We start from the raw sequence: 27,032 nt of genomic DNA, 5'->3' as shown, positions 1-27,032 counted from the left end.
CCGTGTGATCCAGCAATTCCACTTCTAGGTAAAAAAATTGAAAGCAGGAACTTGAACAGATATTTGTATACTCATGTTTATAGCAGCATTATTCACAATAGGTAAAACATGGAACCAACCCAAGTGTCTGTGCTTCCAGATGAATAAATAAAATGTGGTGTATGTGTGTTTGTATGTATATCTAGGTACAACGAAATATATACATATATGTTGTTATATGCAGTGAAATGTATAAAAACTTGTGGCCAACCAGCTGTGAATTGGGGGTTCCCATGGTTCCTCTTCAGGTTTAATTTGCTCTAACAGCTCACAGAACGCAGGAAAACACTTTACTCACATTTCCTAGTTTATTATACACTTTACTCACATTTCCTCGTTTATCATAAAGGATACAACTCATGAACAGCCAAATGGAAGAGACGCATAGGGCAGGAAATGGGGATGGGGGTTGTGGAGCTTCCAAGCCCTATGCTTCCACCCTCTCAGCACCTGGATGTGCTCACCAACCAGAAGCTCTCTGAAACTCTACTGTTCCAGAGATTTTATCCAGCACAGTCTCTAGCCCCCTCCCCTCCCCTCCCCTCCCTGGAGTGGGCAGGGGGATGGGATTGTACATTTCCAAGTTCTAATCCATGATCTTTCTGGTGACCAGCCCCCTCCTGAGGCTACCTAGGAGCGCTACCTATGTTGCCTCATTAGCATAAACTCCCTGGAGTGGGTAAAGGGATGGAGCTGTACATTTCCAAGTTCTAATCTCTGGTCTTTCTGGTGATCAGCCCCCTCCTGAGGCTATCTAGGAGCGCTCCCTACGTCACCTCATTAGCATAAACATTGGTGTCTTGGAAAGGGGCCCCTTAGGAAATGATGAGATATTCCTATCACTCAGGAAATTCCAAGAATTTTTGTAGCTCTATACCAAGAACAGAGGACAAAGACCAAATAATATTTTTATTACACCACAGTTACCTGGAGTAGTCAAATTAATAGAAACAGAAGGTAGAATGGTGATTGTCAGAAGCTGAGGGAAGGAGAGAATGGGGAGTTACTGTTTAATGGGTACAGAGTTTCAGACTGGGAAGATGAAAAAATTCTGGAAATGGATGGAGGTGATGGTTGCACAATAATATGAACGTACTTAGCGCTGCTGAACTATACAGTTAAAAATTGCTTAAAAATCAACAATTGTGTATATTTAACCACCACCATGTGAACAAAAGATACTTTGCTTTTGAGGTGTTCCCTTCTAGCTGGAATCCCTGCTCCCCTGCTGCCATTATCCACACCAGCCTTTATGCTCTGAAGAATGCATTCCCAAGCCTGTGTACTTGCTGGCTCTGTTCCACCACTGGCCTTTGTTTTCTGGTGGTTTGTCTATTTCTCCTTCTTCCTTATCCTTCCTCTTGTCCACCTCCCCTCCATTTCCACATCTTCTTCCTACTAAGTGGGAAACTTCCCAGAGGGCCAGGCATGGGCCGATGATAGGGACAGGAGGCAGAGAAATTCCAGGCAGAAAAGGGTGGGGTCCCTGGCGAGGGCCCCACCCTCAAGCCTGAAATCGCAGCCCAAAGTGAGACTTTACATCCCGATTTTCCTGCTGGAATGTTGCCTCTTCCAAAACCACCCCTGGCCAACCCCCATCCTGTACCCTTAAAACCCTCAGGCTCCACTGACAGAGAGCAGAGAAGGAGAGAAGAAGTAGTCAGACATCAGAGAGAAGCAGCTTTACTTTAGAGGGATGGCTGGACAGCAGGACTTCAGAGAAGAGTCCAGCCGGGGACAGCCAGACCTCAGGGGAAGAACACCTTCCCACTCCATCTGCTTTCCAGCTCCCCTTCCCACTGAGAGCCACTTCTATCGGCAATAAAATCCTCTGCATTTACTCTCCTTCAATTCATGTGTGCCATCTGATTTTTTCCTGGATGCCAGGCAAGAGCTCAGGATACACAAAGCTGTCACACTGGCTCTCTGCCCTCATGAAAAGGCAGAGGGTCCACTGAGCTGTTAAACACTTAAGCTAAAGGAGCGCAGTGTAACAAACACGCTCTGGAGCTTCGGGGGTCACAGGTACTCCCCCTAGATGCTGCCGCAGGACCCGCATGGAGTTTTTCTCCTGCTGGTGCCCAAAAGCGACCACTCCAGCTCCTGTACCCGCTTGCCTGGGTGCTCCCGCTCCCTCTAGGGGTTGAGAGCTGAGGGCTAAGTGAGGCACCCCTGTCATGAAGCCCACAAAGGGGTCAAGGAAAATTTCCTGTTTCATGACACATCTGTCCTGTGTCTCAGAGCAAGGCCCTGGGCATAACAGCTGCTTGCAGATGGATGGGCAAATGAACAGGTTTTCACTTCCTGAAAGAAATTAAGATGACCAATCAGTTAACTGAGAGTTCAGGTGGTTGGAGAAGATTCTCATGCCTGGGTTGTCTTCTTGATGTGACTTGTTCTTATTCCTTATGTGGAAAAAGCTACTGAATCCGTACTGTGTGCCTTGGACTGTGCCAGGCCGAGGGTATTAAGAATACTGTGGCTAGATCTGCTGTGTACCCTTTAACAAGTCTCATAACTTTCATAGGTTTGGGCTTCTTTGGTAAAATAGCATTCATACTTGCTACTGCAGAAGCTACAGGAAAGGATTAAATGAGACAATATGTGGATAGCATTTAGGTAATAGTTTCTCAGATAAGAAGTGCTAAGTGAGATCAGCTGTGATGGCACATGCCTGTAATCTCAGCACTGTGGGAGGCCAAGAGGGAGGATTGCTTAAGTCTAGGAGTTCAAGACCAGCCTGGGCAACATAGTAAGATCCCTGTCTCTACTTAAAAAAAAAAATACTAAATAAAGAACAGATGTTCTCAGTACCATCATCAGTAAAGGTAATCACCTCTGTCTTCTGTTGGCTCTGGATCTAGAAAGAGAGGCCAATACTGAAGCCTCTCCTAATATTACCGGACATTGCCCCAGTGTGGGTGCACTGTGGACAAGCAGGGCAGCTTCCTTAAGGTGAAGGTTGAGCTGATTCTTAATGAGTGAAGTGACCAGGAGTTGGTACACAGGGGAGGCTGGGCCATTCCAGGAAGTATCCCAGTAGTATCCTGATGGGGATTTGTCCCTTTTGAGAGCTACTTAAACTAAAAGCAATATGGGTGCAGGAAATTGGTGTAATATTCCCTGAGTGCGGTGATGAAGACTTTGGAGACTCTGGGGTGACGGAGATACTCACTGGGTCAACCCCTATGCCTGTGCACGAGACTTTAGTCTCACAAACCTAAGACTGAAGGAAGCGGGCGGGGATGAGGCGGGCGGGGGATGCCCAGGCTTATCAGGTGTTCACAGCTATTTTCCATCTCCTGGTTCTTGATCTTTTTCCAACAATGCTGTTAACAGGATGTCCTTCCCTTGACTTGAACTCCCCCCAAGCCTCAACATCAAACAGCCCTGTGTGGATTGCAGGATGTAGGTTGGAGTGCTATCAAGGATGATTAAAACAACAATAACAACAACCATAGGGTTAAGGTGATATCTGGTGTTTCCTCTTCTTTCTTTCTTGACCTCCTGACTTCTACCTAGCACCATTCCCAAGTTAACCCAGTGGAATATCTCCCCTCCCTGGATTCTACAGAGCTAAGGGCCTTTTTCTTTAGTGAATCATTCATAGATGGGAGGGCACTCTGTAAGCTCTGGTGGCCCAGCCAGACAATTCTACTTTCTGACTTGATTACAGGCATCTTTCCTTTTTCATGCTGTGCAAAAACTTGAGCTCAGCCTCTCATCCCAACACAATTCAAGACGCAGCCTTGACCCAGCATGAGGGCAGATAACAGCAGCACCATCTGTGTTTGTAGAAGCGTGAGATAGGAGGTGAGGATAGATCTTACTTCCTTCCCAACTTCTTTGGGTTCAGCCTTGTGTCCGGAGCCTCAGGAGGGAGCAGTGTTTGCTTTGGCTCCCCTCTGATTGCTTCTCCAGAGAGGAGTTGAACACAAGTCCTTTTCAGTTTCAGGAGGCTGCTTTTGATTGCATAGCCTTGCCGGCTCCCAAAGAGAGGGACACAGAAGCTGGAGCAAGCTTGAGGGCTGTTTTTCTCCTTTTATTCGTCTTCTCTCCCCTGGAAATTCCTGATTTCTGAACACAATGACTGGGTTGACATGGCTGGGTCTCCTTTGGTGGCTCTAGAGGTAGCTGTATGCAAGTCTATTTGCTGTGTCCATCTACTGGAAAACACAGTTGGTGAGCAGGCATGAGGCATCCATGGGTTTTTTTGTTTTGTTTTTTGAAACAGTGTCTCACTCTGTCGCCTGGGCTGGAGTGCAGTGGCATGATCACGGCTCACTGTAGCCTCAGCCTCCCCAGGCTCAGGTGATCCTCCCACCTCACCTCAGCCTTTCCAGTGGCTGGGACTACAGGCTCATGCCACCACGCCGGGCCAATTTTTGTATTTTTTTGTAGAGATGGAGTTTTGCCACGTTGCCCAGGCTGGTCTTGAACTTCTAGGCTCAAGTGATCTGCCCTCCTCTGTCTCCCAAAGTGCTGGGATTACAGACGTGATCCACCACCCTGATGAGGCATCCATGTTAAAGCATGGTTCATTCTCAGGGCTGTTTGTTTGGGGTAGTAGCTGCCTTTTGAGCAATCCAGGCCTCCTTAGACTTTTATCCCGGGCTTCCTGTTGGGTGCTGGATAGGTTTGTGGAGACACCCATTTGAGCACACCCAGGGATTCATTCCTTCTCTGCTGAGAAGCTAGACAGGAACACACCTCTCTCCCACCATTTGTGCCTAGGACACGTAGGGGAAGCCAGCAGCTGAGAATTCTCTTGATTTTCTTCCTCAGCATGGTGGAGATCAATTGCTTCTAAAGTGTGATCCATGGAGTCTCTAGCACCAGAACCACCTGGGTGTTCATCCAAAATGCAAATTCAGGGACTCATGCCTATAATCCCAGCCCTTTGGGAGGCCAAGGCAGGAGGATTGCTTGAGTCCAGGAGTTGGAAACCAGCCTGGGCAACATGGAAAAACCCCATCTTTATAAAAAATACAAAAAATTAGCCAGGCATGGTGGTGCATGCCTGTAGTACTAGCTACCCGGGAGACTGAGGTGGCAAGATCACCTGAGCCCAGGAGGTGGAGGTTGCAGTGAGCCAAGATCATGCCGCCTCACTTCAGCCTGAGGGACAGAGTGAGACCCTGTCTCGAGAAAAAATAAAATTAAAAAAATGATAATAAAAAGCAAATTCCTGGGCACCAGAGCAGACCCAAGGAATTAGCTCCTCTGGGTTGGGACCCAGGAATATGTATTTTTGATTCTCCTTCCAGGGATTCTGATGCCCACTGAAGTTTGAACACTCCTGGTATAGAAGCCATGGAAGCTGGACCCAGCAGCCATATTTGGGGCCTCCAGCAGGACACCTCTCCTCTTTGGGTATCGGCTTTGTTTTCTACAGCAAGAATGCCTGCCTCGCAGGGTTGCCATGAAAGCTAATGAGGCAACGTCTATGTGAAACAGCTCCTGGAACCAAGTAACCCCTCTGTAAACATTTACTGAATCCACATCTATGTTTTCCCTCTCTACCAAACTCATGTTCTACGACATTCTAGTGTTAAAAAAGGTAAACTGAGGTGCAATTAATTGTTTTTTAAAGAGTTTATTTAAGCAAACAGTGATTCATGAATTGGCTGGCTCCAAACCAGAAGTGTTTCTGGATCACCTTGAGTCTCAGACCATGTCTTCTGGGGATATGATGCTGCTTGGTGCTTTTTTGAGACTCAGTAAGATTCCATGGGAAGAGAGCAGGGCTGGGAATGGAACCTCAGAAGTCTCGATGTTGATGATTAGCTCTGTGACTTCAAGTTGCTTCCACTCAGTTATGAAGTGGAGAAGACAGTTTGGCCCTGACAGGACTCTGTTTCCTCGTCTGGACTTTGGGCATCCTGCTCTTGATCTCACTGGGTGGTTTTGAGGCTCTGGTAATAGCCTCAAATGTTGGATGTGTAGGTGCCTTGAAAATGGTGAAATATTTTGCCAGTGTTGACTTTTAGTGCCCTTTCTTGAACTTAAAAAAAAAAAAAAGGCTGGATGTGGTGGTTCCCACCTGCAATCCTGGCATTTAGGGAGGTTGAGGTGGGAAAATCACCTGATGCCGGGAGTTTAAGGCCAGCCCTTTGCAACATAGTGAGACTCCATCTCTACAAAAGCAGTTAAAAAGTTGGTTGGGTGTGGTGGCACATGCCTGTAGTTCTAGCTACTTGGGAGCTAGAAGGAATCACTTGCGCCCAGGAGTTTGACGTTACAGTGAGCGGTAATTGCAGCACTGCACTCTAGCCTGGGCAGCAGTGTGAGACCTCATCTAAAAAATTAAAAAATACTCTGGACTTGCCCTTTGACACTAGAATAAAAAGAGCTTCTCTAGACACACATCGTGTCCTGCCTGGATTAGGGGCCATGCCCTCCATGTAGAGGGCTCAGCACTCCTGCCTTTACACCAGCTCATGGTTCAGGATAAGCTCCATCATCCTTACTGTAGGAACCTCTCTCAGAGCTTCTCAGTTCCAAAGCATTCCTCTCATCGGCAAAGAAAGGAAGCTGCACTTGCTGATTTGATCCTCTTGAGCTGAGCTGTTTGGCAGCTCCAGGAATCCTGTGGAGCATTCTGGTTCTTTTTGATTCCAGGAAACTGACAGCTTGCTAGAGAAGGGCCTTTTGCCAAAGAGCGGCAAGATGCAACGTTTGAGTCTATAGGTGCCTAGGATGGTTCTTCTCTTCAGTGTAGGAAAATGGCTATGGTGGCATAGCACAGAACTGATTCGTCCCCACCCTCAGGAGATAGGCCTGGGAGTGAGAAGCTTTATCCTAAGGGCACGGTGGTCCTGGCCCTACCAAGTTTTCTCACAGCCCCTCACAGTTAGCAAGTGGCAGTGATCAATGGTAACAAATGGGGATCCGTAGGGCTTGGAGAGCCCTGGTAAAGATGTTAGAACCCTTAGGAAGATGTTGCGGTTTCCCTTCGACATGTTTTTCTCTCCAGAATTCCTCTCTCTCTCCTTACAGAGGAAGGTTCCTCATTGTCTTCCCTCTAGGTATGGCTACCCCTGCATTCTCATGCTACCTCACCAAAAGCCATGTCCTTTATTGGTGTGCCCCCATCCTGGACCAGATCTCTGTCCCTTGCAAATAACCCACACAATCACCTGGTCATCCCATCTTTGTCTCTGTTCTACAACAAGTTCTTTGAATTCTGCTCGTCCTGAATTGCACCCCCTCCAGCCAGCTTCCCTATGTCTTTCCAGTTGACAGCAAGCAATGTGACAAATGAAAGCCAGTAAAGAAGGCTGTCCTCCCCTTGGCCTGTCATTTTTTGTTTTTTGTTTTTTTTTTTTTTGAAGACAATGCACCATAGCCTTTATTTTATTTATTGAACAAATATTATTGAGCATCTACTCTGTGCCAAACAACGAACATTTTCACAACTGGGGATGCAGCAATGAATGAGAAAGGGAAGGTCCCTGCTGGCAATAGCCCTCTGTTCTTGTAGAGTTCAGGTTGAAGGGAAGAGAGATTAGACTATAAGCCAGTCACAGCAGAGTGGCTAATGGTGCAAATGTCAGCCCAAGTAGGAGGGCAGGTGACTTTAGAGCAGGATATTAGGAGATGTTTTTAGGTAAGCAGGTCCCTGAGTAACTCCCTAAATAACAGGGCCACATCTAATGGTGCTGCAATCTCTCTCTTTCTCTCTCTCAGATGTTATAGATGTGAGTGACTAATAGTTTTCTTGGTGTAAGCTTTAGATTTCTTTTTCTTTCCAGCTGTCTGTCTGGGATCCTGAGGCAGGATTAGTTAACTTATGAAGTTGGCTTCTTCGGAAAAAGCTACATGGGTCCCATCCTATCTATTTCTTTAAGTGCAAGCTCCAGAGGAACTGGGTTTTGCCCATGGCAGTCCATGAAGCAGCAACTCTTCCAGGGCCTGCCAGCAAGTAATTGGCAGGGTTTCACCCCTGAAAAAAATCAGAATAGGAGAGCTATTACCAGAAAGTCCATTCAGATTTAGAAGGAAACATGGGAGGATTAGAAACATTGATCGTCATGTGAGCACCCCTTTTAGGAATGACAACACGTTGCCTTGCAGACAAAGGAGACAATTATTCTCCTTTGGGCTGTTTTATCTGTGAAAGGTCAGGGAGTGGCACGTTTGAGTTGGGGGGATAGGAGGAGGGTTAGTGTTGAAGGAATGCACAAGACCGTAGAATCCTTCTGTTGGCTGTTGATTGCTGGTGTCTGGGACAGAGTTGGTGGGCAGTCAGTGCCAAAGCATTTGAATGGCGCTTTGCACATCGCCTACTTCAAATGTGAAAACTTTGGAGTAAGATTTGCATGATGTGATCTGATGTGATCTCAGCTGGCCGGGTGGTTTGAAAGACACCCACTCATTTTTCCTCCTTCCTAGCTGAGTCATGGGGAAGTTCTGTGACCACTGGCTGTCAGCACAGTCAGCTAGAGGGACGTTAGTGTATTGTAGCAACAGTGATTTGTTCTGCCACTGAAAGAAAAGGCAGTGGATTCTTCACTTCTCCACCCAAAGGAGACCTAGGCTGGCCCTTTGTGGAGTTCACCATGAGGACAACTCCAAGGGGAACACCCAGCCCTTAAAAGGGGGAGTGTGTGTGCCAGGAAGCTTCTGAGTTGATGATGATGGAAAGCAAGCATAAATACTGGGCTTAGCTAAAAAAATAAAATAAGGCCTTTGTCAGTGTTCCTTTTTTTTTCTTTAATCAGAAAACTTTCCTTGTAAAACTCATTTCTTCCCCTAAACTTAGCAACTTCTCTGTTTACAGCCTAGGGTATCTCTGCTCTTCAGCTAACTTGCACCCTCAACCAAGATGAGGAGGAAACCCAACACCAAAGCAGTAGGTCAAGATCAAGGTATATTACATTATAAATCGGGTGAGAGTGAGCTCCTTGTCTTGCATCTTTCTCCTCCCTTCTGAGTAGGGTGCTTAGTATGCAGCAGGTGCTCAATAAATACTGAGTGTAAGTCTGAGGGTGAGAAGTTGATTGGTTTGCATTCCAATCCCCTCCATGCCTAATCTTGGGGCACCCCAAACGGGAGGTCTTCACTATGTAGGGGCTTCCTTGGGTCGTTTCATCTAGCATCTACTTGCTTTGGGTGGTTAAACTCCTACAATGCAGCAAACTGCTACTGTACCCAACTTGTTTACTGCAGAGCAGCCTGGAACGACTTGAGTGAGGTTTGAGCTGCAGAGTTCTAAGAGTCATTTCTTCATTCAGAAAATATTTCCTGAGTGCCGTCTCTGTTCTTGTGTCAGACGTGGTATGGGGAAGGGTCACATGAGCAAATGTGAGTCAACGTCCCTGTCCTCAAGGTACTAACAGTCTAGTTTGGGAGACAACACACTACACAGAAAGAAACAAAACTAAGCATGACGTAAGAACAAGAAACTCATCAAGTGTAACTGTGGCAAAGAAACCAAACTGTAGCTGGAGACACCTCTCACCCTTGCTTCCTCCAACAGCTACACATTTGGGGACATTTGAACTACAGAATGGAGCATATGATACTGGAGGGAGTGTTGGGTGTTTGAGGGCAGTCACTCTTCTGTGGCATTCACTTGTCCGTTGAGGGCTTTGGCATCAGATAGCCAAGGGTTTGAATCTCAGTTTTGCCAGGAGAAGCTGTTTTGACCTCGGGCAAATTACAGGGGCTTTCTCATCTGCAAAAACCAAATCAGAGGCCAGGTGCGGTGGCCCATGCCTGTAATCCTAGCACTTTGGGAGGCCCAGGCGGGTGAATTGCTTGAGCCCAAGAGTTTGACACCAGCCTGGGCAACATGGTGAATCCCCGTCTCTACTAAAAATACAAAAAAAAATTAGCCAGGCGTGGTGGCACACGTCTGTGGCCGCAGCTACTTGGGAGGCTGAGGTGAGAGGATTCCTTGAACCCGGGAAGTAGAGACTTCAGTGAGCTGAGAGCGTACCACTGTACCAGCCTGGGCAACAGAATGAGACCTTGTCTCAAAAAAAAAAAAACAAAAAACACCCCAAACCAGAGATGATGGTGCCAACTTCAGGGGGTAGTTGTGAGGGCATAGATGAAATATCATGTTAAAAAAAACCCTTTAGCATGCTGTCTAGCACATAGCAGACACTCAGTACATATTCCCCTCCTTCCTCCTGGTTTGAATAACATTTAAGACCAGCACCTTTACCTAATGGATGAGAGTACAAACTAGTACAGATGGCCAGAGCTGGAAGTTCAGCCTCATCGCTTACTGTTATGTGACCTTGGGCAAGCTACTTAAATGCCAGTTTCCTCCACTTTAAAATAGAGATTAAGGGAGCACTCCTTCTATTCTATGGAGTGAAGTGTTGCCCCCCAAAGGAAAAAATTAACAATTAAAAAATAAAATGATTCAAAGAGTATATATATTTATAGAGTGCTTTGAGCACAGTGTATCAGCTCTCATCACTATTATTATCTTCCCTAGGGATCAATGATTGTAGGCTATCCTAATTTCAGTAGCTGCTGCTTCCTGCATTTCCCTAACCTCTTTCCTCAAAAGAACTGAGGGAATCCAGGAGTCAAGGCGGGAAAAGCTACCAGCATAACCACAGCTTTCAGGACAAACCCTGTGACTGGGGTGGGAGCTCTAAGGAAATCTGGAGTTGGACAGCTGTGACCCTACTCCCGAAGTTCTCAGAGATCTTAGCTTAGCCTTTAAATCCATAAACTCTCTTCATGAGTGATTTTCTACCAACTCAATGAGGTTGTTTAGATTGTCTTTGTCTCTGAAGGCCTGCCACCTCCTTAATCCCGAGTTGACCTTTTCAAAAGAAGTCTTGGATTTGGAGATTTCACAAATAACAGTCATATGAGCAGTCTTTGCCTGGACATTATCGGTTACCGTGGCATTTTCCTTGGAGCCGCCTGGCATTCCTGGGTGCTGGGGGCTCATTCTCATGATTAAGCTCAAGCTGTGGGTTCTTAGTTTTGCAGTGTCTCGCAGCCCCAGCAGCCACCTTGGACTCTCCTTGCTTCTTTTTGGGGCATCCATAGACTCAATCCCAAGACCCCGTGCTAAACCTCAACCACATGTCCCAAGGTAGCTTGCCTGGCAGAGTGCCTTCACTGTAGCCTGGTCTCTTCCACTTGGGATCTTGGAGTCCTTGTTTATGCTCCATGTTGCTAGGTCAGTTATTCACTAGCAGGTATAAACAAACATCTAAATGATGCTGGCCAAGGGGTAGAGAGCAGTATTTATAGCGACAGAATTATGGACTGGAGTGTGCTGACTTGCCTAAATAGTACCAGCTTTGTGGTCTGCACACAGCACGATGTGGGGATGGGCAATGAGTGTGGAAGTCACTTCCACATAATTCCTCAGGTGGACATCGTCCTGGGAGATGGAGCTTGTGTTAGTCCGTTTTGGATTGCTATAAAGGAATATCTGAGGCTGGGTGATATATAAAGAAAAGAGGTTTAATTGGCTCACGGTTCTGCAGGCTATACAGGAAGCACAGTGCCAGCATCTGCTTGGCTTCTGGCAGGGCCTCAGGAAGCTTCCAGTCATGGTGAAAGGCAATGGTGGAGCTAGGGTGTCACATGGCAAGAGCAGGAGCAAGAGAGAGTGAAGGGGAAGATGCCACACAGGTTTAAACAGCCAGATCTTAGGAGAACTCTTTATCACAAGGCAAGCACCAAGGTAATGGCACTAACTCATTCATGAGAAATCCGCCCCCATGACCCAATCACCTCCCACCAGGCCCCACCTCCAACACTGGAGATTACAATTCAACATGAGATTTCTTTTTCTTTTTTCTTTTTTTGAGATGGATTCTTGCTCTGTTGCCCAGGCTGGAGTGCAGTGGCGCATCTTGGCTCACTGCAATCTCTGCCTCCTGGGTTCAAGTGATTCTCCTGCCTCAGCCTCTTGAGTAGCTGGGATTACAGGTGCACACCACCATGCCCAGCTAAGTTTTGTATTTTTAGTAGAGATGGGATTTCACCAGGCTGGCCAGGCTGGTCTCAAACTCCTGATCTCAAGTGATCCACCCACCTTGGCCTCCCAAAGTGCTGGGATTATAGGCATGAGCCACCGCACCCAGCCTCAACATGAGCTTTAGAGGGGACAATATCCAAACCCATCATGCCCCTTTACATAGTAACACTTTCTCACAAGGTGTCTGTGCAGCTGAAGTTTTCCTCAGCTGTCCTACTCTGTGAACTTAACTTCAGATTAATCTTTAGGCCATAAAATCATTGCTAGTGTGCAGAGAGGTATGTAGATATACACATTTACCTAATCACTGTATCATGTAAAACATCCTTTGGTGAGGACAGCATCATACTGAATGCTTTAAAATTGCTCATTTGGGTTAATGAGCTTACAGTAATCCGATGTGTGGAAGTCTAGATTGAACACCAATGTATCTTTTATGAGGCTCTTATTTTAAAAGGATCCTCAACCATGCTTCTTAAAGTAGCAAACTTTCTCTGAGAACCTTGTCTAGACTTAAATTTCCAACCACATCTTTCCACAGTTCTGGGCTCACATGACAAATGTGCAGTGGCAATGGTGCTTTCCTGACATGCCAGTTAACTGTGGCTCATTCTTTCAACACCCATGTATTAAGTAAGCACCAGACTAGCAAGTTTCAGAAAAATGGCTGACAACCCAAAGATTAGAGGAAGTTAGGGCAAGGCAATCACACGTAGTGAGGATTGTCAAGGAAAGCTCTGTAAGAGAATTCACATGGTGATGGGCTCTGAAAGATTAAAAAGGGAATAACTTGGGATAAAGGTATAGATAGACAAGATGATGGAAAGGTTGGAATCATGACTTGTTCAATCTGGCTGGAATATAGGGGATTTATAGGGATACAGGAGAGAAGGGACAGGAAAGGAAGGTTGAAACTAGCAAAGACAGCTGTATTAGTCTGTTTTCACGCTGTGATAAAGAACTGCTTGAGACCAGGTAATTTATAAAGAAAAGAGGTTTAATTGATTCACTGTTCCAAATGGCTAGGGAGGCCTCAGGAAACTTACAATCATGGTGGAAAGGGAAACAGGCACATCTTACATGGTGGTAGGCAAGAGAGCAAGAGAGAGAGCGTGTGAAGGAGGAACTGTCAAACATTTCTATAACCATCAGGTCTTGTAAGAACTTACTACCATGAGAATACCATGGGAGAAACTGCCCCCGTGATCCAATCACCTCCCACCAGGCCCCTCCCTTGGCACATGGGGATTACAATTCGAGATAAATTTAGGTGGGGACACAGAGCCAAACCAAATCAATGGCCAAGAACAGTGGCTGAGGGGTTTGCACCTGCTTCCTTCCTCTGAGAGGACTGACACCTTGAAGGTCTTTGAGCAGGGACGGTGGGGTCAATGCAATGCCGAGGACCATGATCTGAGTACATTGTGCAGGTTGGGCAAGAAGAGATCACAGTTGCCTGGGAGAAAGGCAGAAAGGGCCGAAGCAGGACAGGGCAGATTCAAGGAGAACTTTGCAGAAGGGTTTGGGAGGATCTGAGATGAAGTACATATAAGAGGGCAGAGTCAAAGATGACTAAGATAATTGAGGAAGGACACGCAGATGGAGCCAGAGAAGGAAGTGAAGCAGAACCAGGGTAGGATGATGGTTTGTATGACTTCCCCAAATAAACCAAGTGCATCTTGGGAGTCCCAGTGGCCTCTGCTGACTGTCACCTTGCTGTGTGAGAGCGTGTGGGAAAGAGCCAACCTTGCAGACAGGGAGTGAACCTCAGCCTGATGAGCTAGATGGTATTTTCTTCCTCTTGTGGATTAGGAAACACACAGAGAGGTCAATTAACTTGTCAAGCTCTAGTAACTGGTAGAGTCAAGATTTGAATTGAGATCCTTCTGACCCCTGACACTGAGCCTTTAACCACTATATTAATATGATGATGTCTCTGAGAAATGTTGAAGGAGAAAGAAGAAGTGGGAGATTCATTTAAAAATAGCATAAGGCCAGGTACGGTGGCTTAATGCCTGTAATCTCAATATTTTGGGAAGCTGAGATGGGAGGACCACTTGAGACCAGCCTAGGCAACATAGTGAGAGACCCCAATTGCACAAAAAATTGTAAAAAAATCAGCCAGGTATGGTGGCATGATCCTGTAGTTCCAGCTACTTGGGAGGCTGAGGCGGGAGAATTGCTTGAACTCAGGAGGCGAAGGTTGCAGTGAGCCAAGATTGCGCCACTGCACTCCAGCCTGGTGACAGAGCAAGATTTCGTCTCAAAAAAAAGTTGTTTTTAATTTAAAAAATAAAAGTAACATAGCCTGGGCATGAGGCAAGCCCCAGATTAGGTCATGAAGAGACCAAATTTGATGGAAGCCTTCAACCTCAGGGACCCTGGTGCAAAGAAAGCTGCTGGCTCAATAAAGGGAGATATATATATATATATATATAATATTTTTATATGTGTTTATTTTGTATATATTATATATATGTATATTTTTATTATTATTTGATACATGGCATTTTACATGTTTATGAAGTATGGGACATTTTTGACTCAGCACTAGGAAGATAGCTCCTGAGAGACCTGAAATCTAAGGGAACATGTCCAGCCATACCCAATGACTGTGCCCAAGGGAAAGGAATGAGCCAATTGGCTTGAGCAAATTGGGGCCCAGCCCTAGGGGTAGGCTTGCGTTTGTCTGAATAGCAGTGCACATTGGGAGAGGAATGAGTTTCGGTAGGCGAGAACCTGTTTATGGAGGTGGTTGTCTCCTAACAAGAGCAGGATCCACCTTGCCAGTGGCTTGGGTCAAGAGGATGAGGTGCCTGGGACCCAGCAAGAGGCTCAGATGGGGACTACCGGTTCTTTTTCTGTTCCATTTGGACTGAAGCCCTTACCACTGTGTGGACACAGAGCTCCTTGCCTTGCCTTTTGTGGAAGCTCTGGGATCCTCCCTGAATGGCCTGGCCATATTCTGGCCCCATGAATAGGTAGGATTTAGGAGGGCATCTGTGTGCTAGGGTTCTGATTCAATTGTGACTGAGGGCTTTGTGAATGGTGAATAGGGACAGTGGATGGTGGAAGCGGATAGGAAACAGTGGTTCCGTGGATCTCACAGCCTGCATAGCATGTGTGTTGTGTTGTGTAATGGGCTGGGTATGAAAATCTTACCCCAGGTGCAGCCTGATGATTTTCTGGTTTTATTCTTGCTCTGCCAAATGCAAGAGCTAGAATCACAAGTGACACATCATTCAAAGTATGGCTTCTCCCTGTCACCCAGGGCCCTCAGACCACATAGACATGTTTTTACCTGTGACATTTGCTCTGGAAATGCTCCTGATTACTGACATTGCAGTAGCATTTAGAGGTCACCTTTGAGTTTGCAGAAAGGGCAAAAATAAAATAGAAAATTAAAATTAAATATCCCAGGCTGCCTCTCCATCCTTTCATTCATCACATTTTTTGTTAAACGCCCTCTATTGGGATGAAGTAAACTATAGTTATAAAGCTTACCTCACTTTGGAACACTGTGTTGAAAACTCCAGCCTTGCTACCTAGAGCTGTGTGACCTTGGGCAAGTCAGTCAGCCTTCCTGCATCTCAGCCTCATCATCTGTAAAATTGGGACGATGTTAGATCCCTCTTTCTGAGGTTGTTATGAGGCTTGAGATACTCCACGTAAAGCTCCATACGTTTTACTATGATGAGTATTATCATGTGCCAGGCTCCAGAGAGATCAGTGTGAGCCCTGCCCTCATGGAGCTTGTAATCTGGTTGGGAAGACAGATGTTCATTAAATGATCATACAAATATAAAATTACCCCTGCAGGAAACCGAACTCATGTAAGGGATCAGAGCAACCTTCCTGAGGAAGCAGGATTTGCACTCAGACCTGAAGGATATCTGCATTGACTAGCTGAAACACAGCAGGGAGACATTCTAATCCAGGTAGGGGAGCCAGTGCAAACTCCCCGTGGTCACTTGAAAGACGGAAGGGAACTCAGTGTAGCAAAGTCCTGAGGAACAAGTTGATGACAAGAGTCAGACCATTAGGCAGAGCCCATGTGCAAAACCTTGTGGCTGTGCTTCGGATTTTTATCTCTAATTTAAAGCAAGGAGAAGTCACTGCAGGGTGTTAAGCAGGAGAGGTACATGATCTGATCACGTTTTCCAAAGATGGCTGGCTATCATGGAAAATAGCTAGGAGCAGAGCTGCATGGAAACTATTAGGAGGCATGAGCCACACTTTTCCAGAGGCCAGTGTCTCCTCAACTCCCTTGATGATGATGGGGATGCCTGCATATGAAAATACAGGTATTTAGTACCCATCTCAGACCTCAGGGATAACAACGGGGTTGGTACTGGTGATGTTTGTTAAGGGACAAGGTTGGGAAATACTGCTATAGAATAGGTAAAAATGAAGAGAGCCTAATTTTTGAAAAGTAAGTTCCAGAAGAGCTAAGACTGTGACTTGGTTTGACCATGAATTTTGTATTTTGCCCATGACTTTGTGTTTTGTTGAGAATGATAAAACTAGAACAAGTGCAGGGATGTAAGTCAACTCAAAACCAGTTAGCAGTGACATTCATTCATCTGCCTTCCCAAGGTGGGTCTCCAGGAAAGGTGCCAAACGCTCCGGGTGCAGCGTTCTCCCACATTTTAAATTAATGTTTCACTGATTCAGGCCCCAGGTCTCTGATTTGTACCCCAGAGGTTTCCTATCAAATGAATGACAACTCAAATGGGTGAAAATGTAGACTTCTGTGTTGACTAGTATCACACCAACATTTCATGGAAGGCAGCAAAGTGAGCCTGGGTTCTGACATAGACAGAACTGGCTTAGGAGCCCAGCTCCTCTGCTAGCTGCCTGTGTGACCCTGGACAGGGTGCTGAGCAGAAGGTTTTTTTTTTTTTTTTTTTTTCCTCTCTCTCTTTTTTGTTGTTACAAAGTTATTGGGGTTAGGCTGGGTGCAGTGGCTCACGCCTGTAATCCCAACAATTTGGGACGCTGAGGCAGGCAGATCACTTGAGGTCAGGAATTTGAGACCAGGCTGGCCAACATGGGGAAACCCTGTCTCTACTAAAAATACAAAAATTAGCCAGGCATGGTGGTGGGTGCCTGTAATCCCAACTTCTTGGGAGGCTGAGGTAGGAGAATCACTTGAACCTGGGAGGCGGCGGAGGTTGCAGTGAACTGAGATCGTGCCACTGTGCTCCAGCCTGGGTGACAGAGTGAGACCCTGTCTCAAAAAATAATAATAATTAATGAAAAATAAAGTTATTGGGGTTAAATTAAAAGATGAATTGTATTACATATTCAGTGCATAGTAGATGCTCAAGATACACTAGGGTATCCTAGCCTCTCCTTACTTTCCCATACACATTTTTTTTTTCTTACCACTATGAGTACAATGTAGAAAGAACCTGGACCTTAATAGGGAGATGTGTCATTCCTAGCTTTGTGTAGACAGGATTTTCCACCAATGTTCATCTGCTCATCCATCCATCCATCCATCCATCCATCCATCCATCCATCCATCCATCATAACTACGGGACAGACCTATAAACTTATAAACTAGGAACTAGAAATAGACTCTCCCTAAACACTGCTCTTAAGAAGCAGGACAAAAATATGTCTTGAAAAAACAAAAGAGGAAGCAGCTTACATTCTAATCCTTATGTTTTGGTTTTCCACACTGGGCATAAATGTACCTCCATAGCCAATTTCCTTCTTGAGAAAGGTTACCATGAGACAGTGTTGCTGCCCAGCTGGGGTTACTGTAGGCCACTACTAGGGCCCACCCATCCACCCTGCTGCCTGGGGAAGGCTTAAGAGCTGGAGTTGGGGTGGAATAGCACTCCCTCAAGCTTAGTGTACAGATGGAATGAACAGAGTCCAGCTGCCCCAGAGGAGTAGGGCGTACAGTGTAACACCGGCTGGGAGGATTCTTTATTGGGGCAGAAGATTAACTGGGAATTAAAGTATCCTGTGTTGGGACCTCAGAGCTTTGATTTTCCTTTGGAAATGAAAGAGTCACAGAACCTCAGATGGTGTCGTATCTTTCCTCACTCTTGCAAATGGGACCTTGGGAGATTCTACTTAACTTCCAGACCTCCAACTCCAAAGTACTTAGAAGGTCATATATGAGCTGGAGTGGGCCCAGCTTCCCAGCTATGAAGAAGGTTGTATTTGCCCCTCTGCTTGTGGCTGGTTTTTACCTTCAATTAAAGTCTTGAAGATGAGCAGTTGAGAAGCCTGACTCTGACAAACCAGTATGACCAAGGATCAGCTAAAGCTCCAAGGACACAAAAGAGGCCTCTCTTCTGCAGAAGCCTGCCTGCCTGGGCCTTTCTCAAGGCTTCTGGCCCAGGATGCACTGGCCAGAGAAGCCAGGAGATCTGCTTTCTCATTTCCACTCTGCGAGAACTCTGGGTGACCCTCAACAAGTCACAGAGCTCAATTAACCTCACCTGGCTTTTGTTTTCTCCTGTAATTATTGGGTTTGTAATTATAATAGAGGATTACAGATGAACTTTCAAACTGTAATATTCTATCATTTTAACCCACAAATATGGCCAGTTGTGTTATCTGTTGTATTTTTGTTTTAACATTTTTCCTGCTAATAGATTATTAAGCTCCTTGAAGGCAGGAACCCTGTACCTCTTGGTACTTCCTAAAATATCTGGCAGAGTACGTTTTAAAGATGCATTTGGTTAATTGATTACATATTGGTATGACGAGTTCTACACAGAAACTATGAGTGATCACTTTTGTGAATATTCCAGAACTGAGAACCACTAGTAAACATCTTGAATGACTGTAACTGACATATTGAAAAACCCATCAAGGGGGTCAGCAGATTGGCAGCTGATGGATGATGTGAAAATGAGGAGCGAAAGCAAATTGTTTCTTTACCAATAGCTCTTTCAAGTACAACAAAGGAAAAATGAGACCTTACGACAAAGGAATTACTTATCTTCCTTCACTCTTGGAATTTGAAGCTTGCCTGAGTTCACAAGCTGTTTTCCCATTTCCACCTCAATATTATGTGCAGCAGAAGGGCTTTTGCGAATTGTATCACAGCCAGTCAGTACTGAGGCCAAGTCTTTCTGACCTCAGAAACACTCAACTCATGTTATCGGTCAGGTCACTGAACTTTGAATTCCAACCCAGATAAGAAATGGTTTAGCACTTTGGGAGGCCGAGGCAGGTGGATCACAAGGTGGAGAAATCGAGACCAACCTGGCCGACATGGTGAAACCCGTCTCTACTAAAAATACAAAAATTAGCCAGGCGTGGCGCACGCCTGTAGTCCCAGCTACTCGGGAGGCTGAAGCAGGAGAATTGCTTGAACCCAGGAGGCGGAGGTTGCAGTGAACCGAGATTGCACCACTGCACTCCAGCCTGGGTGACAGAGCGAGACTCCGTCTCAAAAAAAAAAAAAAAAAAAAAAAGAAAAGAAAAGAAAAAGAAAGAAAGAAAAGAAAAAAAAGAAATGGTTTAATTTGTTGGGGGTGTGTGTGTGTTTACAGCCATTTTTTAGGTGCCTATCTCCTGTGTGTGTGAATTTATGCAGTTATGTGTGACTTCACACTATAGATGCTTTAGAAGTTACTATGTTATTCACACAATAAACTGAAGCTTCCATGCTTGTAAATGTGATAACAGCTTTAGGCTTCCAACTCTTACTGAATGCAAGTTCTTGGGCTTGCAGGGTATAGAATTTCTCCCCAGCTGGGCTCTCAGCTCTGGGTTAACAGATTCAGTGAAACTAAAATTTGGAGTAGCACAAGGAAACAATGTTATTTTACTCTACTCCAGATATGGGAGTAGAGGAACCATCATTCATCAGTTTGCAGCTAGAGAAGAGCCAGCCTGCGTTGAGACCATCAATTACACATTCTTGTAACAGGCATTGATAGTGAGGGTGGTCAGAAGGATGTATAAGCCAAATTGTCAGTCAGAAGAAACATTTTCCTGGTGTTTTGAGGTGAGAAATAATCCCTGCATGGGTGTTAGGAAGGATTGGAAGTTGGGAATTAGATTTCTTATTAGGAATCTCTTTACATTTGTGTTGCCACCTCTTGGCCATTGATAACCGTGATTGGTTGTCTCTGTCTTATAGCTTGGAATTGCGATTGGGTTCTTGGTCCCTCCTGTTCTGGTACCCAACGTCGAAGACCGGGACAAGCTTGCCTACCACATCAGCATCATGTTCTATATAATAGGAGGTGTGGCCACTCTCCTCCTCATCCTTGTCTTCATTGGTAAGGTCATTCGTAGACAGATGGGGCAGCAGGGGGCAAAGGGGCAGGGAGACTCTGCTGACCTTGGTGGGACCCGTGTGAACATGCCCTGAAATACCATGGATATTTACAGAAACTGGAGTCTGGGCTTCTTATGGTCTTCAAATGTTTTAGCCTGGGCAGTTGTCCTGACACAATGCTAGTTGGTCCTATCCACTTTGTTAGTGGCTAAGAAAAAGTTTAATTGTCATTAACCAGTTCCCAGTCCTACCTCATCAGAAGTAATGGGTAGACTGCTAGTCCCCTTGATGAAACCCACTGAGCACTTAGGCCATCACAGGCACTGTACTGAGCATGCCTGATTTCATGTAGTCTTCAACAACCCTGTCAGTGAGGTACCACTATCAGTCCTATTTAACAAAGAGAAAAATGAGACTTAAGGGAAGTTATATCAACTATTCGAGATTAGATAGCTAGTAAGTGGCAGAGATGGGATTCAAGTCTAAGCTTGTCTATGTCCCTATTCTAAATTTCTGAAAAAACAAAACTGAAATTGATCCATAAAACTAATAATCTCATAGATTAACCCGAAAATACTTGAGGATCATAGTTCTTTACTGCTTTTTAAAAAATTTTAAGAGTAATGTATGCTTATTGTAGAAAAATCTAGAAAATACAAAAAAGTATAGAGAAAGGAATGACCATTAACTTGTCATTGTACAAGTTAATCCCAACCACGAACCTCAGATAACTACTGTTAATGTTTTATTTATTTATTTATTTATTTATTTATTTATTTATTTATTTATTTATTTTTGGAGATGGAGTCTTGCTCTGTCACCCAGGCTGGAATGCAGTGGCACAACCTCAGCTCTCTGCAACCTCTGCCTCCTGGGTTCAAGCGATTCTCCGCCTCAGCCTCTTGAGTAGCTGAGATTACAGGCGGCTGTCACCATGCCCAGCTGATTTTTGTGTTTTTAGTAGAGACGGGGTTTCACCATGTTGGCCAGGCTGGTCTGGAGCTCCTGACCTCAAGTGATCCACCCGCCTCGGCCTCCCAAAGTGCTGGAATTACAGGCATGAGCCACCACGCCCGGCCACTACTGTTAATATTTTACATCCATGTGCATTTAATGATTGAGGTATTTGGTAAGATAAATTTACATCCCCTTTTCTCAGCTGGGTGATATTATATGGGCTATGATAAATTTAGAACCAGCAAGACAGAGGTTTTTATTTTCAGTTAGTCACCCGTCTAAAGGTTAACCAGCTTTCTTTCTAATACCTGGAAGTTCCACCTCACATGTTAAAGGTTTCATTCCTGCCTACTGACTCCACCTCCAGAGTCAAGCAGTTCTATAATTGGGTACCTCATTCAACCGTTCTCATTGCGTTGTTCCCCGCCAAGAATCCAGGATGAGAAAGGCTGTCTAATGGGTTTAAAAGCTGGCAGAATGTATTAGACAGAGACTTGGTGTTCCTGGTAAGGTGAGAAGCAAGGGAGCTGTGGATGAGAGCAGGGAAGAATGATACAGCCATGGGCCTCTTAGCCAGACTTTGAGTTTCAAATTATATGTCCAGCTCCAAATTCTCAAGCAGATGAGGGCCTGGTCCTTTGCAGTTGAAAATCTGGAGGTAGGACATTTCTGTTTGGGCATTTTATTATCAAGCACAGATGGATAGTCGCTAATTGAGTAAAGACCTGAAAAATCTTATCTGAATTCTGGTTCATGGTTGCCAAATCGTTAAGCCAACACCTGCTGATGTAAAGATAAGCAAACTTTTTGCCTTGCATTCTTTCCCCCGATTGAAGGGAAGGTGAAGAGGCAAGACAATTGATGAGAGGCTCCCAACTATAATATCCAGCACAGTTTCTATGGAAGGAGGAAGCAGGGCTCTGAAGTCTGTGCAAGGGCATTTTCTGGGTGGAGGGCCCCTTTGATCTGCCAGGAGAGTAAATTTCATTTCCACGCCTTCCTCTAAGTGGCGACAGTCTACTGACCTTTCAGGAACATTCTTTTGGGGTGTGGAGGAGGCCACAAGGTGCTTATTTGGAAATTTTTCTCTTTTTCTTTTGATACAGAGTCTCACTCTGTAGCCCAGGCTGGAGTACGTGGTGCAATCTTGGTGCACTGCAACCTTGCAACCTCCGCCTCCCAGGTTCAAGTGATTCTCCTGCCTCAGCCTCCCGAGTAGCTGGGACTACAGGTGTGTGCTACCACGCCTGGCTAATTTTTGTATTTTTAGTAGACAAAGTGTTTTAACATGCCTATTTTTAGTAGACACGATGTTTTACCATGTTGGCCAGGCTAGTCTTGAACTCCTGACCTCAAGAGATCCACGTGCCTTGGTCTCCCAAAGTGCTGGGATTATAGGAGTGAGCCACCACTCCTGGCCACTTATTTAGATTTAATAGGGGAACCACTTTAGCCAAACAACTAGTTAAACTGATCTGCCCTCTAGAAAATGGACTGGCCATCAATACAGTCAATGGAGAAGCATGTATTAATCTTCTTGTTTCTATCATGAGGCAAAGGTCTGATTCAGACTTTGAGAAACGAGGAATGGACCCTAGATTTTTTTTTTTTTTTCCCTGCAGAAAAAGACCCCTTTCAGTTATTCAGGGAATATTTATCAGCTGCTGCATGCCATGCTCTGTGCTAAGCATGGGCAACATAGTCCCTTTCCCCTTGGGAGGAGCTGTGGCACTAAGCCATTAACTGGGCTCACCAATCCCAAAGCTTTAGCTTTGTGTTGCTAGTGTGTTTTTTCAGCTCTCTGTGGTATGTTATTTGCTGGTTATTATGAGTTTCCTTGATCTTTGAACACTGCCTGAGAGGTCCAATAATTTCAGCCTTCCAGAGGTCACTAAAAAAAAGTAATCAGGGCTGGGCGTGGTGGCTCATTCCTGTAATCCCAGCACTTTGGGAGGCAAAGGTGGGCGGATCAGTTGAGGTCAGGAGTTCAAGACCAGCCTAGCCCACATAGCGAAACCCCGTCTCTACTAAAAATACAAATATTAGCCAGGCATGGTGGTGGTGTATGCCTATGGTCCCAGCTACTCAGGAGGCTGAGGCACAAGAATTGCTTGAACCTGGGAGGCGGAGGCTGCAGTGAGTGAAGATCATGCCACTGCACTCCAGCCTGGGCAGCAGAGCGAGACTTCGTCTCAAAAAAAAAAAAAAAAGAAAAGAAAAGGGAAAAGTAATCAGGCCAGGTGCAGTGGCTCACGCCTGTAATCCCAGCACTTTGGGGGGCCGAGGCAGGCAAATTGCTTGAGCTCAGGAGTTTGAGACCAGCCCGGGCAACATGGCAAAGCCCCGACTCTATGAAAAACACACAAAATTATCCAGGTGTGGTGGCACATATGCCTGTAGTCTCAGCTACTCAGGGGGCTGAGATAGGAGAACGGCTTGAGCCCAGGAGGTGGAGGTTGCAGTGAGCCAAGATGGTGCCACTGCACTCCAGCCTGGGTGACAGAGCGAAAAGAAAAAGGAAAAGAAAAAAAAGTATAAAAGGACCATTCACTCAGCCTAACAATGAGAAGCAGCTTCAAGAAGAGGGCTGTTAAGGGTTTAATTGAAGAATTAATATTTCCTGTGGGAGTCTTAGCTCCTCTCAGATGATGGAGCAGCTTTCACTCATGTGGAACCAGCTCTGCTGGGGTGGGACCATGGGAAATTCCAGCCATCTCTGTTTTTTTCCTTTCAGTGTTCAAGGAGAAACCTAAATATCCCCCCAGCAGGGCCCAATCCCTGAGCTATGCCTTGACCTCTCCTGATGCCTCGTACTTAGGTTCCATCGCCCAGCTCTTCAAAAACCTCAACTTTGTGCTGCTTGTCATCACCTATGGTAAGGCGCCAATGTGTCTAGGAATGCATTAGAACTGGAAATGTTAGACAAGAGGCCTGATGTGTCTTCACATATTATTCTTTCCAAAGCCCAAATGTGCTTGGAAAGTTGTTGTCTAGGGTCAATCCAGAGGACCCAGCTATGCCCAAGGGCCTTTGCATGTGCTGTAAAGTCCACCTAGAAAATAATTTCTTCCCATGTCAGGTTATCTGACAAATGCCTGTTGGTCCTCCAAGTCTCATCTCAGTATCACTTTTGTAAAGCAGTAGTAGGTAAAACTTTCCCTCTCTTACCATGCTATTCCTTATACACCTTAACATCTGTCATTAAAAAAAAATTTTGCAGGTCTATTTCCCCATTAGACTGAACTCTCAAAGATTGTGGATTTATGTTTTTCATCTTTATAGTTCCTCAGCAGTGACTGTCCTCAAGTGACTATTTGAGTAGTTACTAAATTCATAAATTAGTTAATGCATGCATGCATATATGTGTCTTGCCACATCAGTCACTCCTCAACCAGTCCTCCCTCATCCTGTAATTGACTTCTATTTTATCTGATTGTACAACAACATCCCTCTTTCATTTCATTTGCTTGGCTCTTGGAAAGATAAATTGGAATCTTAATGCTAATGTGTTGGCTTTCTTTCCCAGCATGGTGTTTTCTGTATCTTCTTTCAAACCTGTAATAAGATCGTTGGATCGAACAAGGGCAAAGGCAGAGCCTCATGGCATTCCACTAAAGAGTGTCCTCCAGCTGAATGCCAGTCTATTAGTTAGTACCCTTAGTTCAAGCTGCTACATATCTACCCACCTTTATTGCTATTCAGCCTACATTTGGTCATTTAATCCACCAGTTAAAGTTTGATTAAAACCAAGAGTTAGCAAATGTGTGACATGTACAGTAACCATATGAAACAAAGAAATGAAATTAGTTTGACATGACTTATTCTTAGTGAAACCCCAGTTGGCCACAGCTTCATGTTGCCTACAGACTCAAAAGCTACTGCTTTATTTATTTTTTTTTATTTTTGAGACGGAGTCTCGCTGTGTCTCCCAGGCTGGAGTGCAGTGGCGTGATCTCGGCTCACTGCAAGCTCCGCCTCCCGGGTTCACGCCATTCTCCGGCCTCAGCCTCCCAAGTAGCTGAGACTACAGGCGCCCGCCACCACGCCCGGCTAGTTTTTTGTATTTTTAGTAGAGACGGGGTTTCACCATGTTAGCCAGGATAGTCTCGATCTCCTGACCTCGTGATCCACCTGCCTCGGCCTCCCAAAGTGCTGGGATTACAGGCTTGAGCCACCGCGCCCGGCCGCTATTGCTTTATAACAACAACAGTGCTTACTCTGTGCCAGGTGCTTTTCATATCTGATTTTATTTAACTTCCAGTACACCTACGTGATGTTGGTACTAAAATTATCCCTATTTAACAGATGAGGAAACTAAACTCAGAGTGGTCAAATAAGTAGCCCAAGGTCACACAACTTTCAAGTGGCAGGGCCAGAGTTCAAATACAAGTTCGTCTAACTCCAAAGCCTCATTCTTTTTTTTTTTTTTGGAGACAGAGTTTTCCTCTCGTTGCCCACGCTGGAGTATAGTGGTGCAATCTTGGCTCACTGCAGCCTCTGCCTCCCCTGCTCAAGCAATTCTTCTGCCTCAGCCTCCCGAGTAGCTGGGATTACAGGCATGCACCACCATGCCCGACTAATTTTTGTATTTTTAGTAGAGCTGGGGTTTTGTCATGTTGGCCAGGCTGGGGTCTCAAACTCCTGGCCTCAGGTGATCCGCCTGCCTCGGCCTCAAAAAGTACTGGGATTACAGGTGTGAGCCACTGCGCCCAGCCAAAATCTGCATTCTTAATGCCTGTTCTATAATTGCTGATGGTCCTTCCTAGAATTGTTCCAGAGTTTCATTTTAGGCTCATCAATACGTTTTATATCAACTGAAGCGTTTATTTGCTGAGACACTAGATAAGAGGTGGCTTCATCCTGGTAGAGGGGCAATCCTGTTTTTCAGGCATACATAGAAATTAGGTGACCTTTCATCTGGAATAGCCATAGATGACCAGGTTCGTCTTCAAGATCTCGATCCTCCATTCCTCATTTCCTCCAGTTTCTCAATTCTCTGAGTATGTCTCCCCATTCATCCGCAAAACAAAGACAAAGTTTCCAAAGCTTAGAGACGTCCAACTAAGGAAGTTACAGTTTCCCCATCACTGGGAAGTATTCAAGCATAGATGGGACTAACCACTTGGTGGGAATGTTGTAGGGGATCTCAGGCTGAAGATGGATAGTGAAACCAGATGGCCTTTGGGGGCCTTTGTAGACTCAGGATTCCGTGACTCTAAGAGCTTTTACTTTTGCTAGAGTTAGATATTGTGAGTGCATTGACCTCTGACAACCATAAACCTTGTTGCATCTAACAAGAGGGTATTTGAGGCCCACCTGGGATTCTAGGGCAGATGAGTACTTCATAAATATTTTCTGTGGCTGAAAATGGTGACAGTGGTGATAACTGGGCAGTGGTCCCATTCCAAAGGCTATGGTCCTCAGTGCTGGAGATTGTTGGTGTTAGGGCCAGGTCACTGACTCATGAGAACAAGAAACAGACAAAATGTACCAGGAACATTGTTACTCCTGGTCTTCGAGGGGCTCAAGCCTAGGCCATGCTGTGGGGAGCAAAGCTACTCCTCCTCCTTCCTCTCGCATGGCTGGTTGCTCACATGGTCTTTAATCTGACAGAGTAGTTTTAATCCTGTACTCCTGGACACTTTTCCTTATCTATTTGATAAAATGATAACCCAGGAAATAAATAGGAAAGCACTTCTTGAATGGTGGAGTAAGGACCTTAGAAAATCCACTCCTCTATAAAAACAAGAACAATGGCAAAAAATGTCAAAATGAATTTTTTCAGAACTTTAAACAAATGACATGCAACAATC

At 45.3% G+C, this 27,032-nt stretch overlaps 3 protein-coding genes across 7 annotated transcripts in view; 1 reads left to right on the top strand and 2 right to left on the bottom strand.

Annotated features, from left to right (window-relative positions):
- The window catches only part of ACYP1 (acylphosphatase 1), an 820,450-nt gene that overhangs the window by 561,324 nt on the left and 232,094 nt on the right, over positions 1–27,032 (bottom strand). The gene's annotated exons all lie outside the window — the stretch shown is intronic.
- Positions 1–27,032, bottom strand: part of TMED10 (transmembrane p24 trafficking protein 10) — a 553,877-nt gene that overhangs the window by 483,276 nt on the left and 43,569 nt on the right. The gene's annotated exons all lie outside the window — the stretch shown is intronic.
- FLVCR2 (FLVCR heme transporter 2) overlaps positions 1–27,032 on the top strand; it is an 81,314-nt gene that overhangs the window by 33,080 nt on the left and 21,202 nt on the right. For 4 of the 5 annotated variants that reach the window (XM_050798797.1, XM_050798794.1, XM_050798793.1 and 1 more), the window contains exons 2-3: positions 20,122–20,263; positions 23,954–24,094. In XM_050798797.1, coding sequence (XP_050654754.1) covers positions 20,209–20,263; positions 23,954–24,094 — 196 coding nt within the window. In that variant the 5' untranslated portion in view covers positions 20,122–20,208. Of the gene's footprint in view, positions 1–2,000; positions 5,600–20,121; positions 20,264–23,953; positions 24,095–27,032 lie in introns of those variants that run through there. The other variant, XM_050798795.1, reaches the window with a different exon arrangement.

This window comes from Macaca thibetana, chromosome 7 (genome assembly GCF_024542745.1).
Source record: "Macaca thibetana thibetana isolate TM-01 chromosome 7, ASM2454274v1, whole genome shotgun sequence".
Taxonomy (NCBI): domain Eukaryota; kingdom Metazoa; phylum Chordata; class Mammalia; order Primates; family Cercopithecidae; genus Macaca; species Macaca thibetana.
This window is presented reverse-complemented; position numbering and strand designations above follow the sequence as displayed.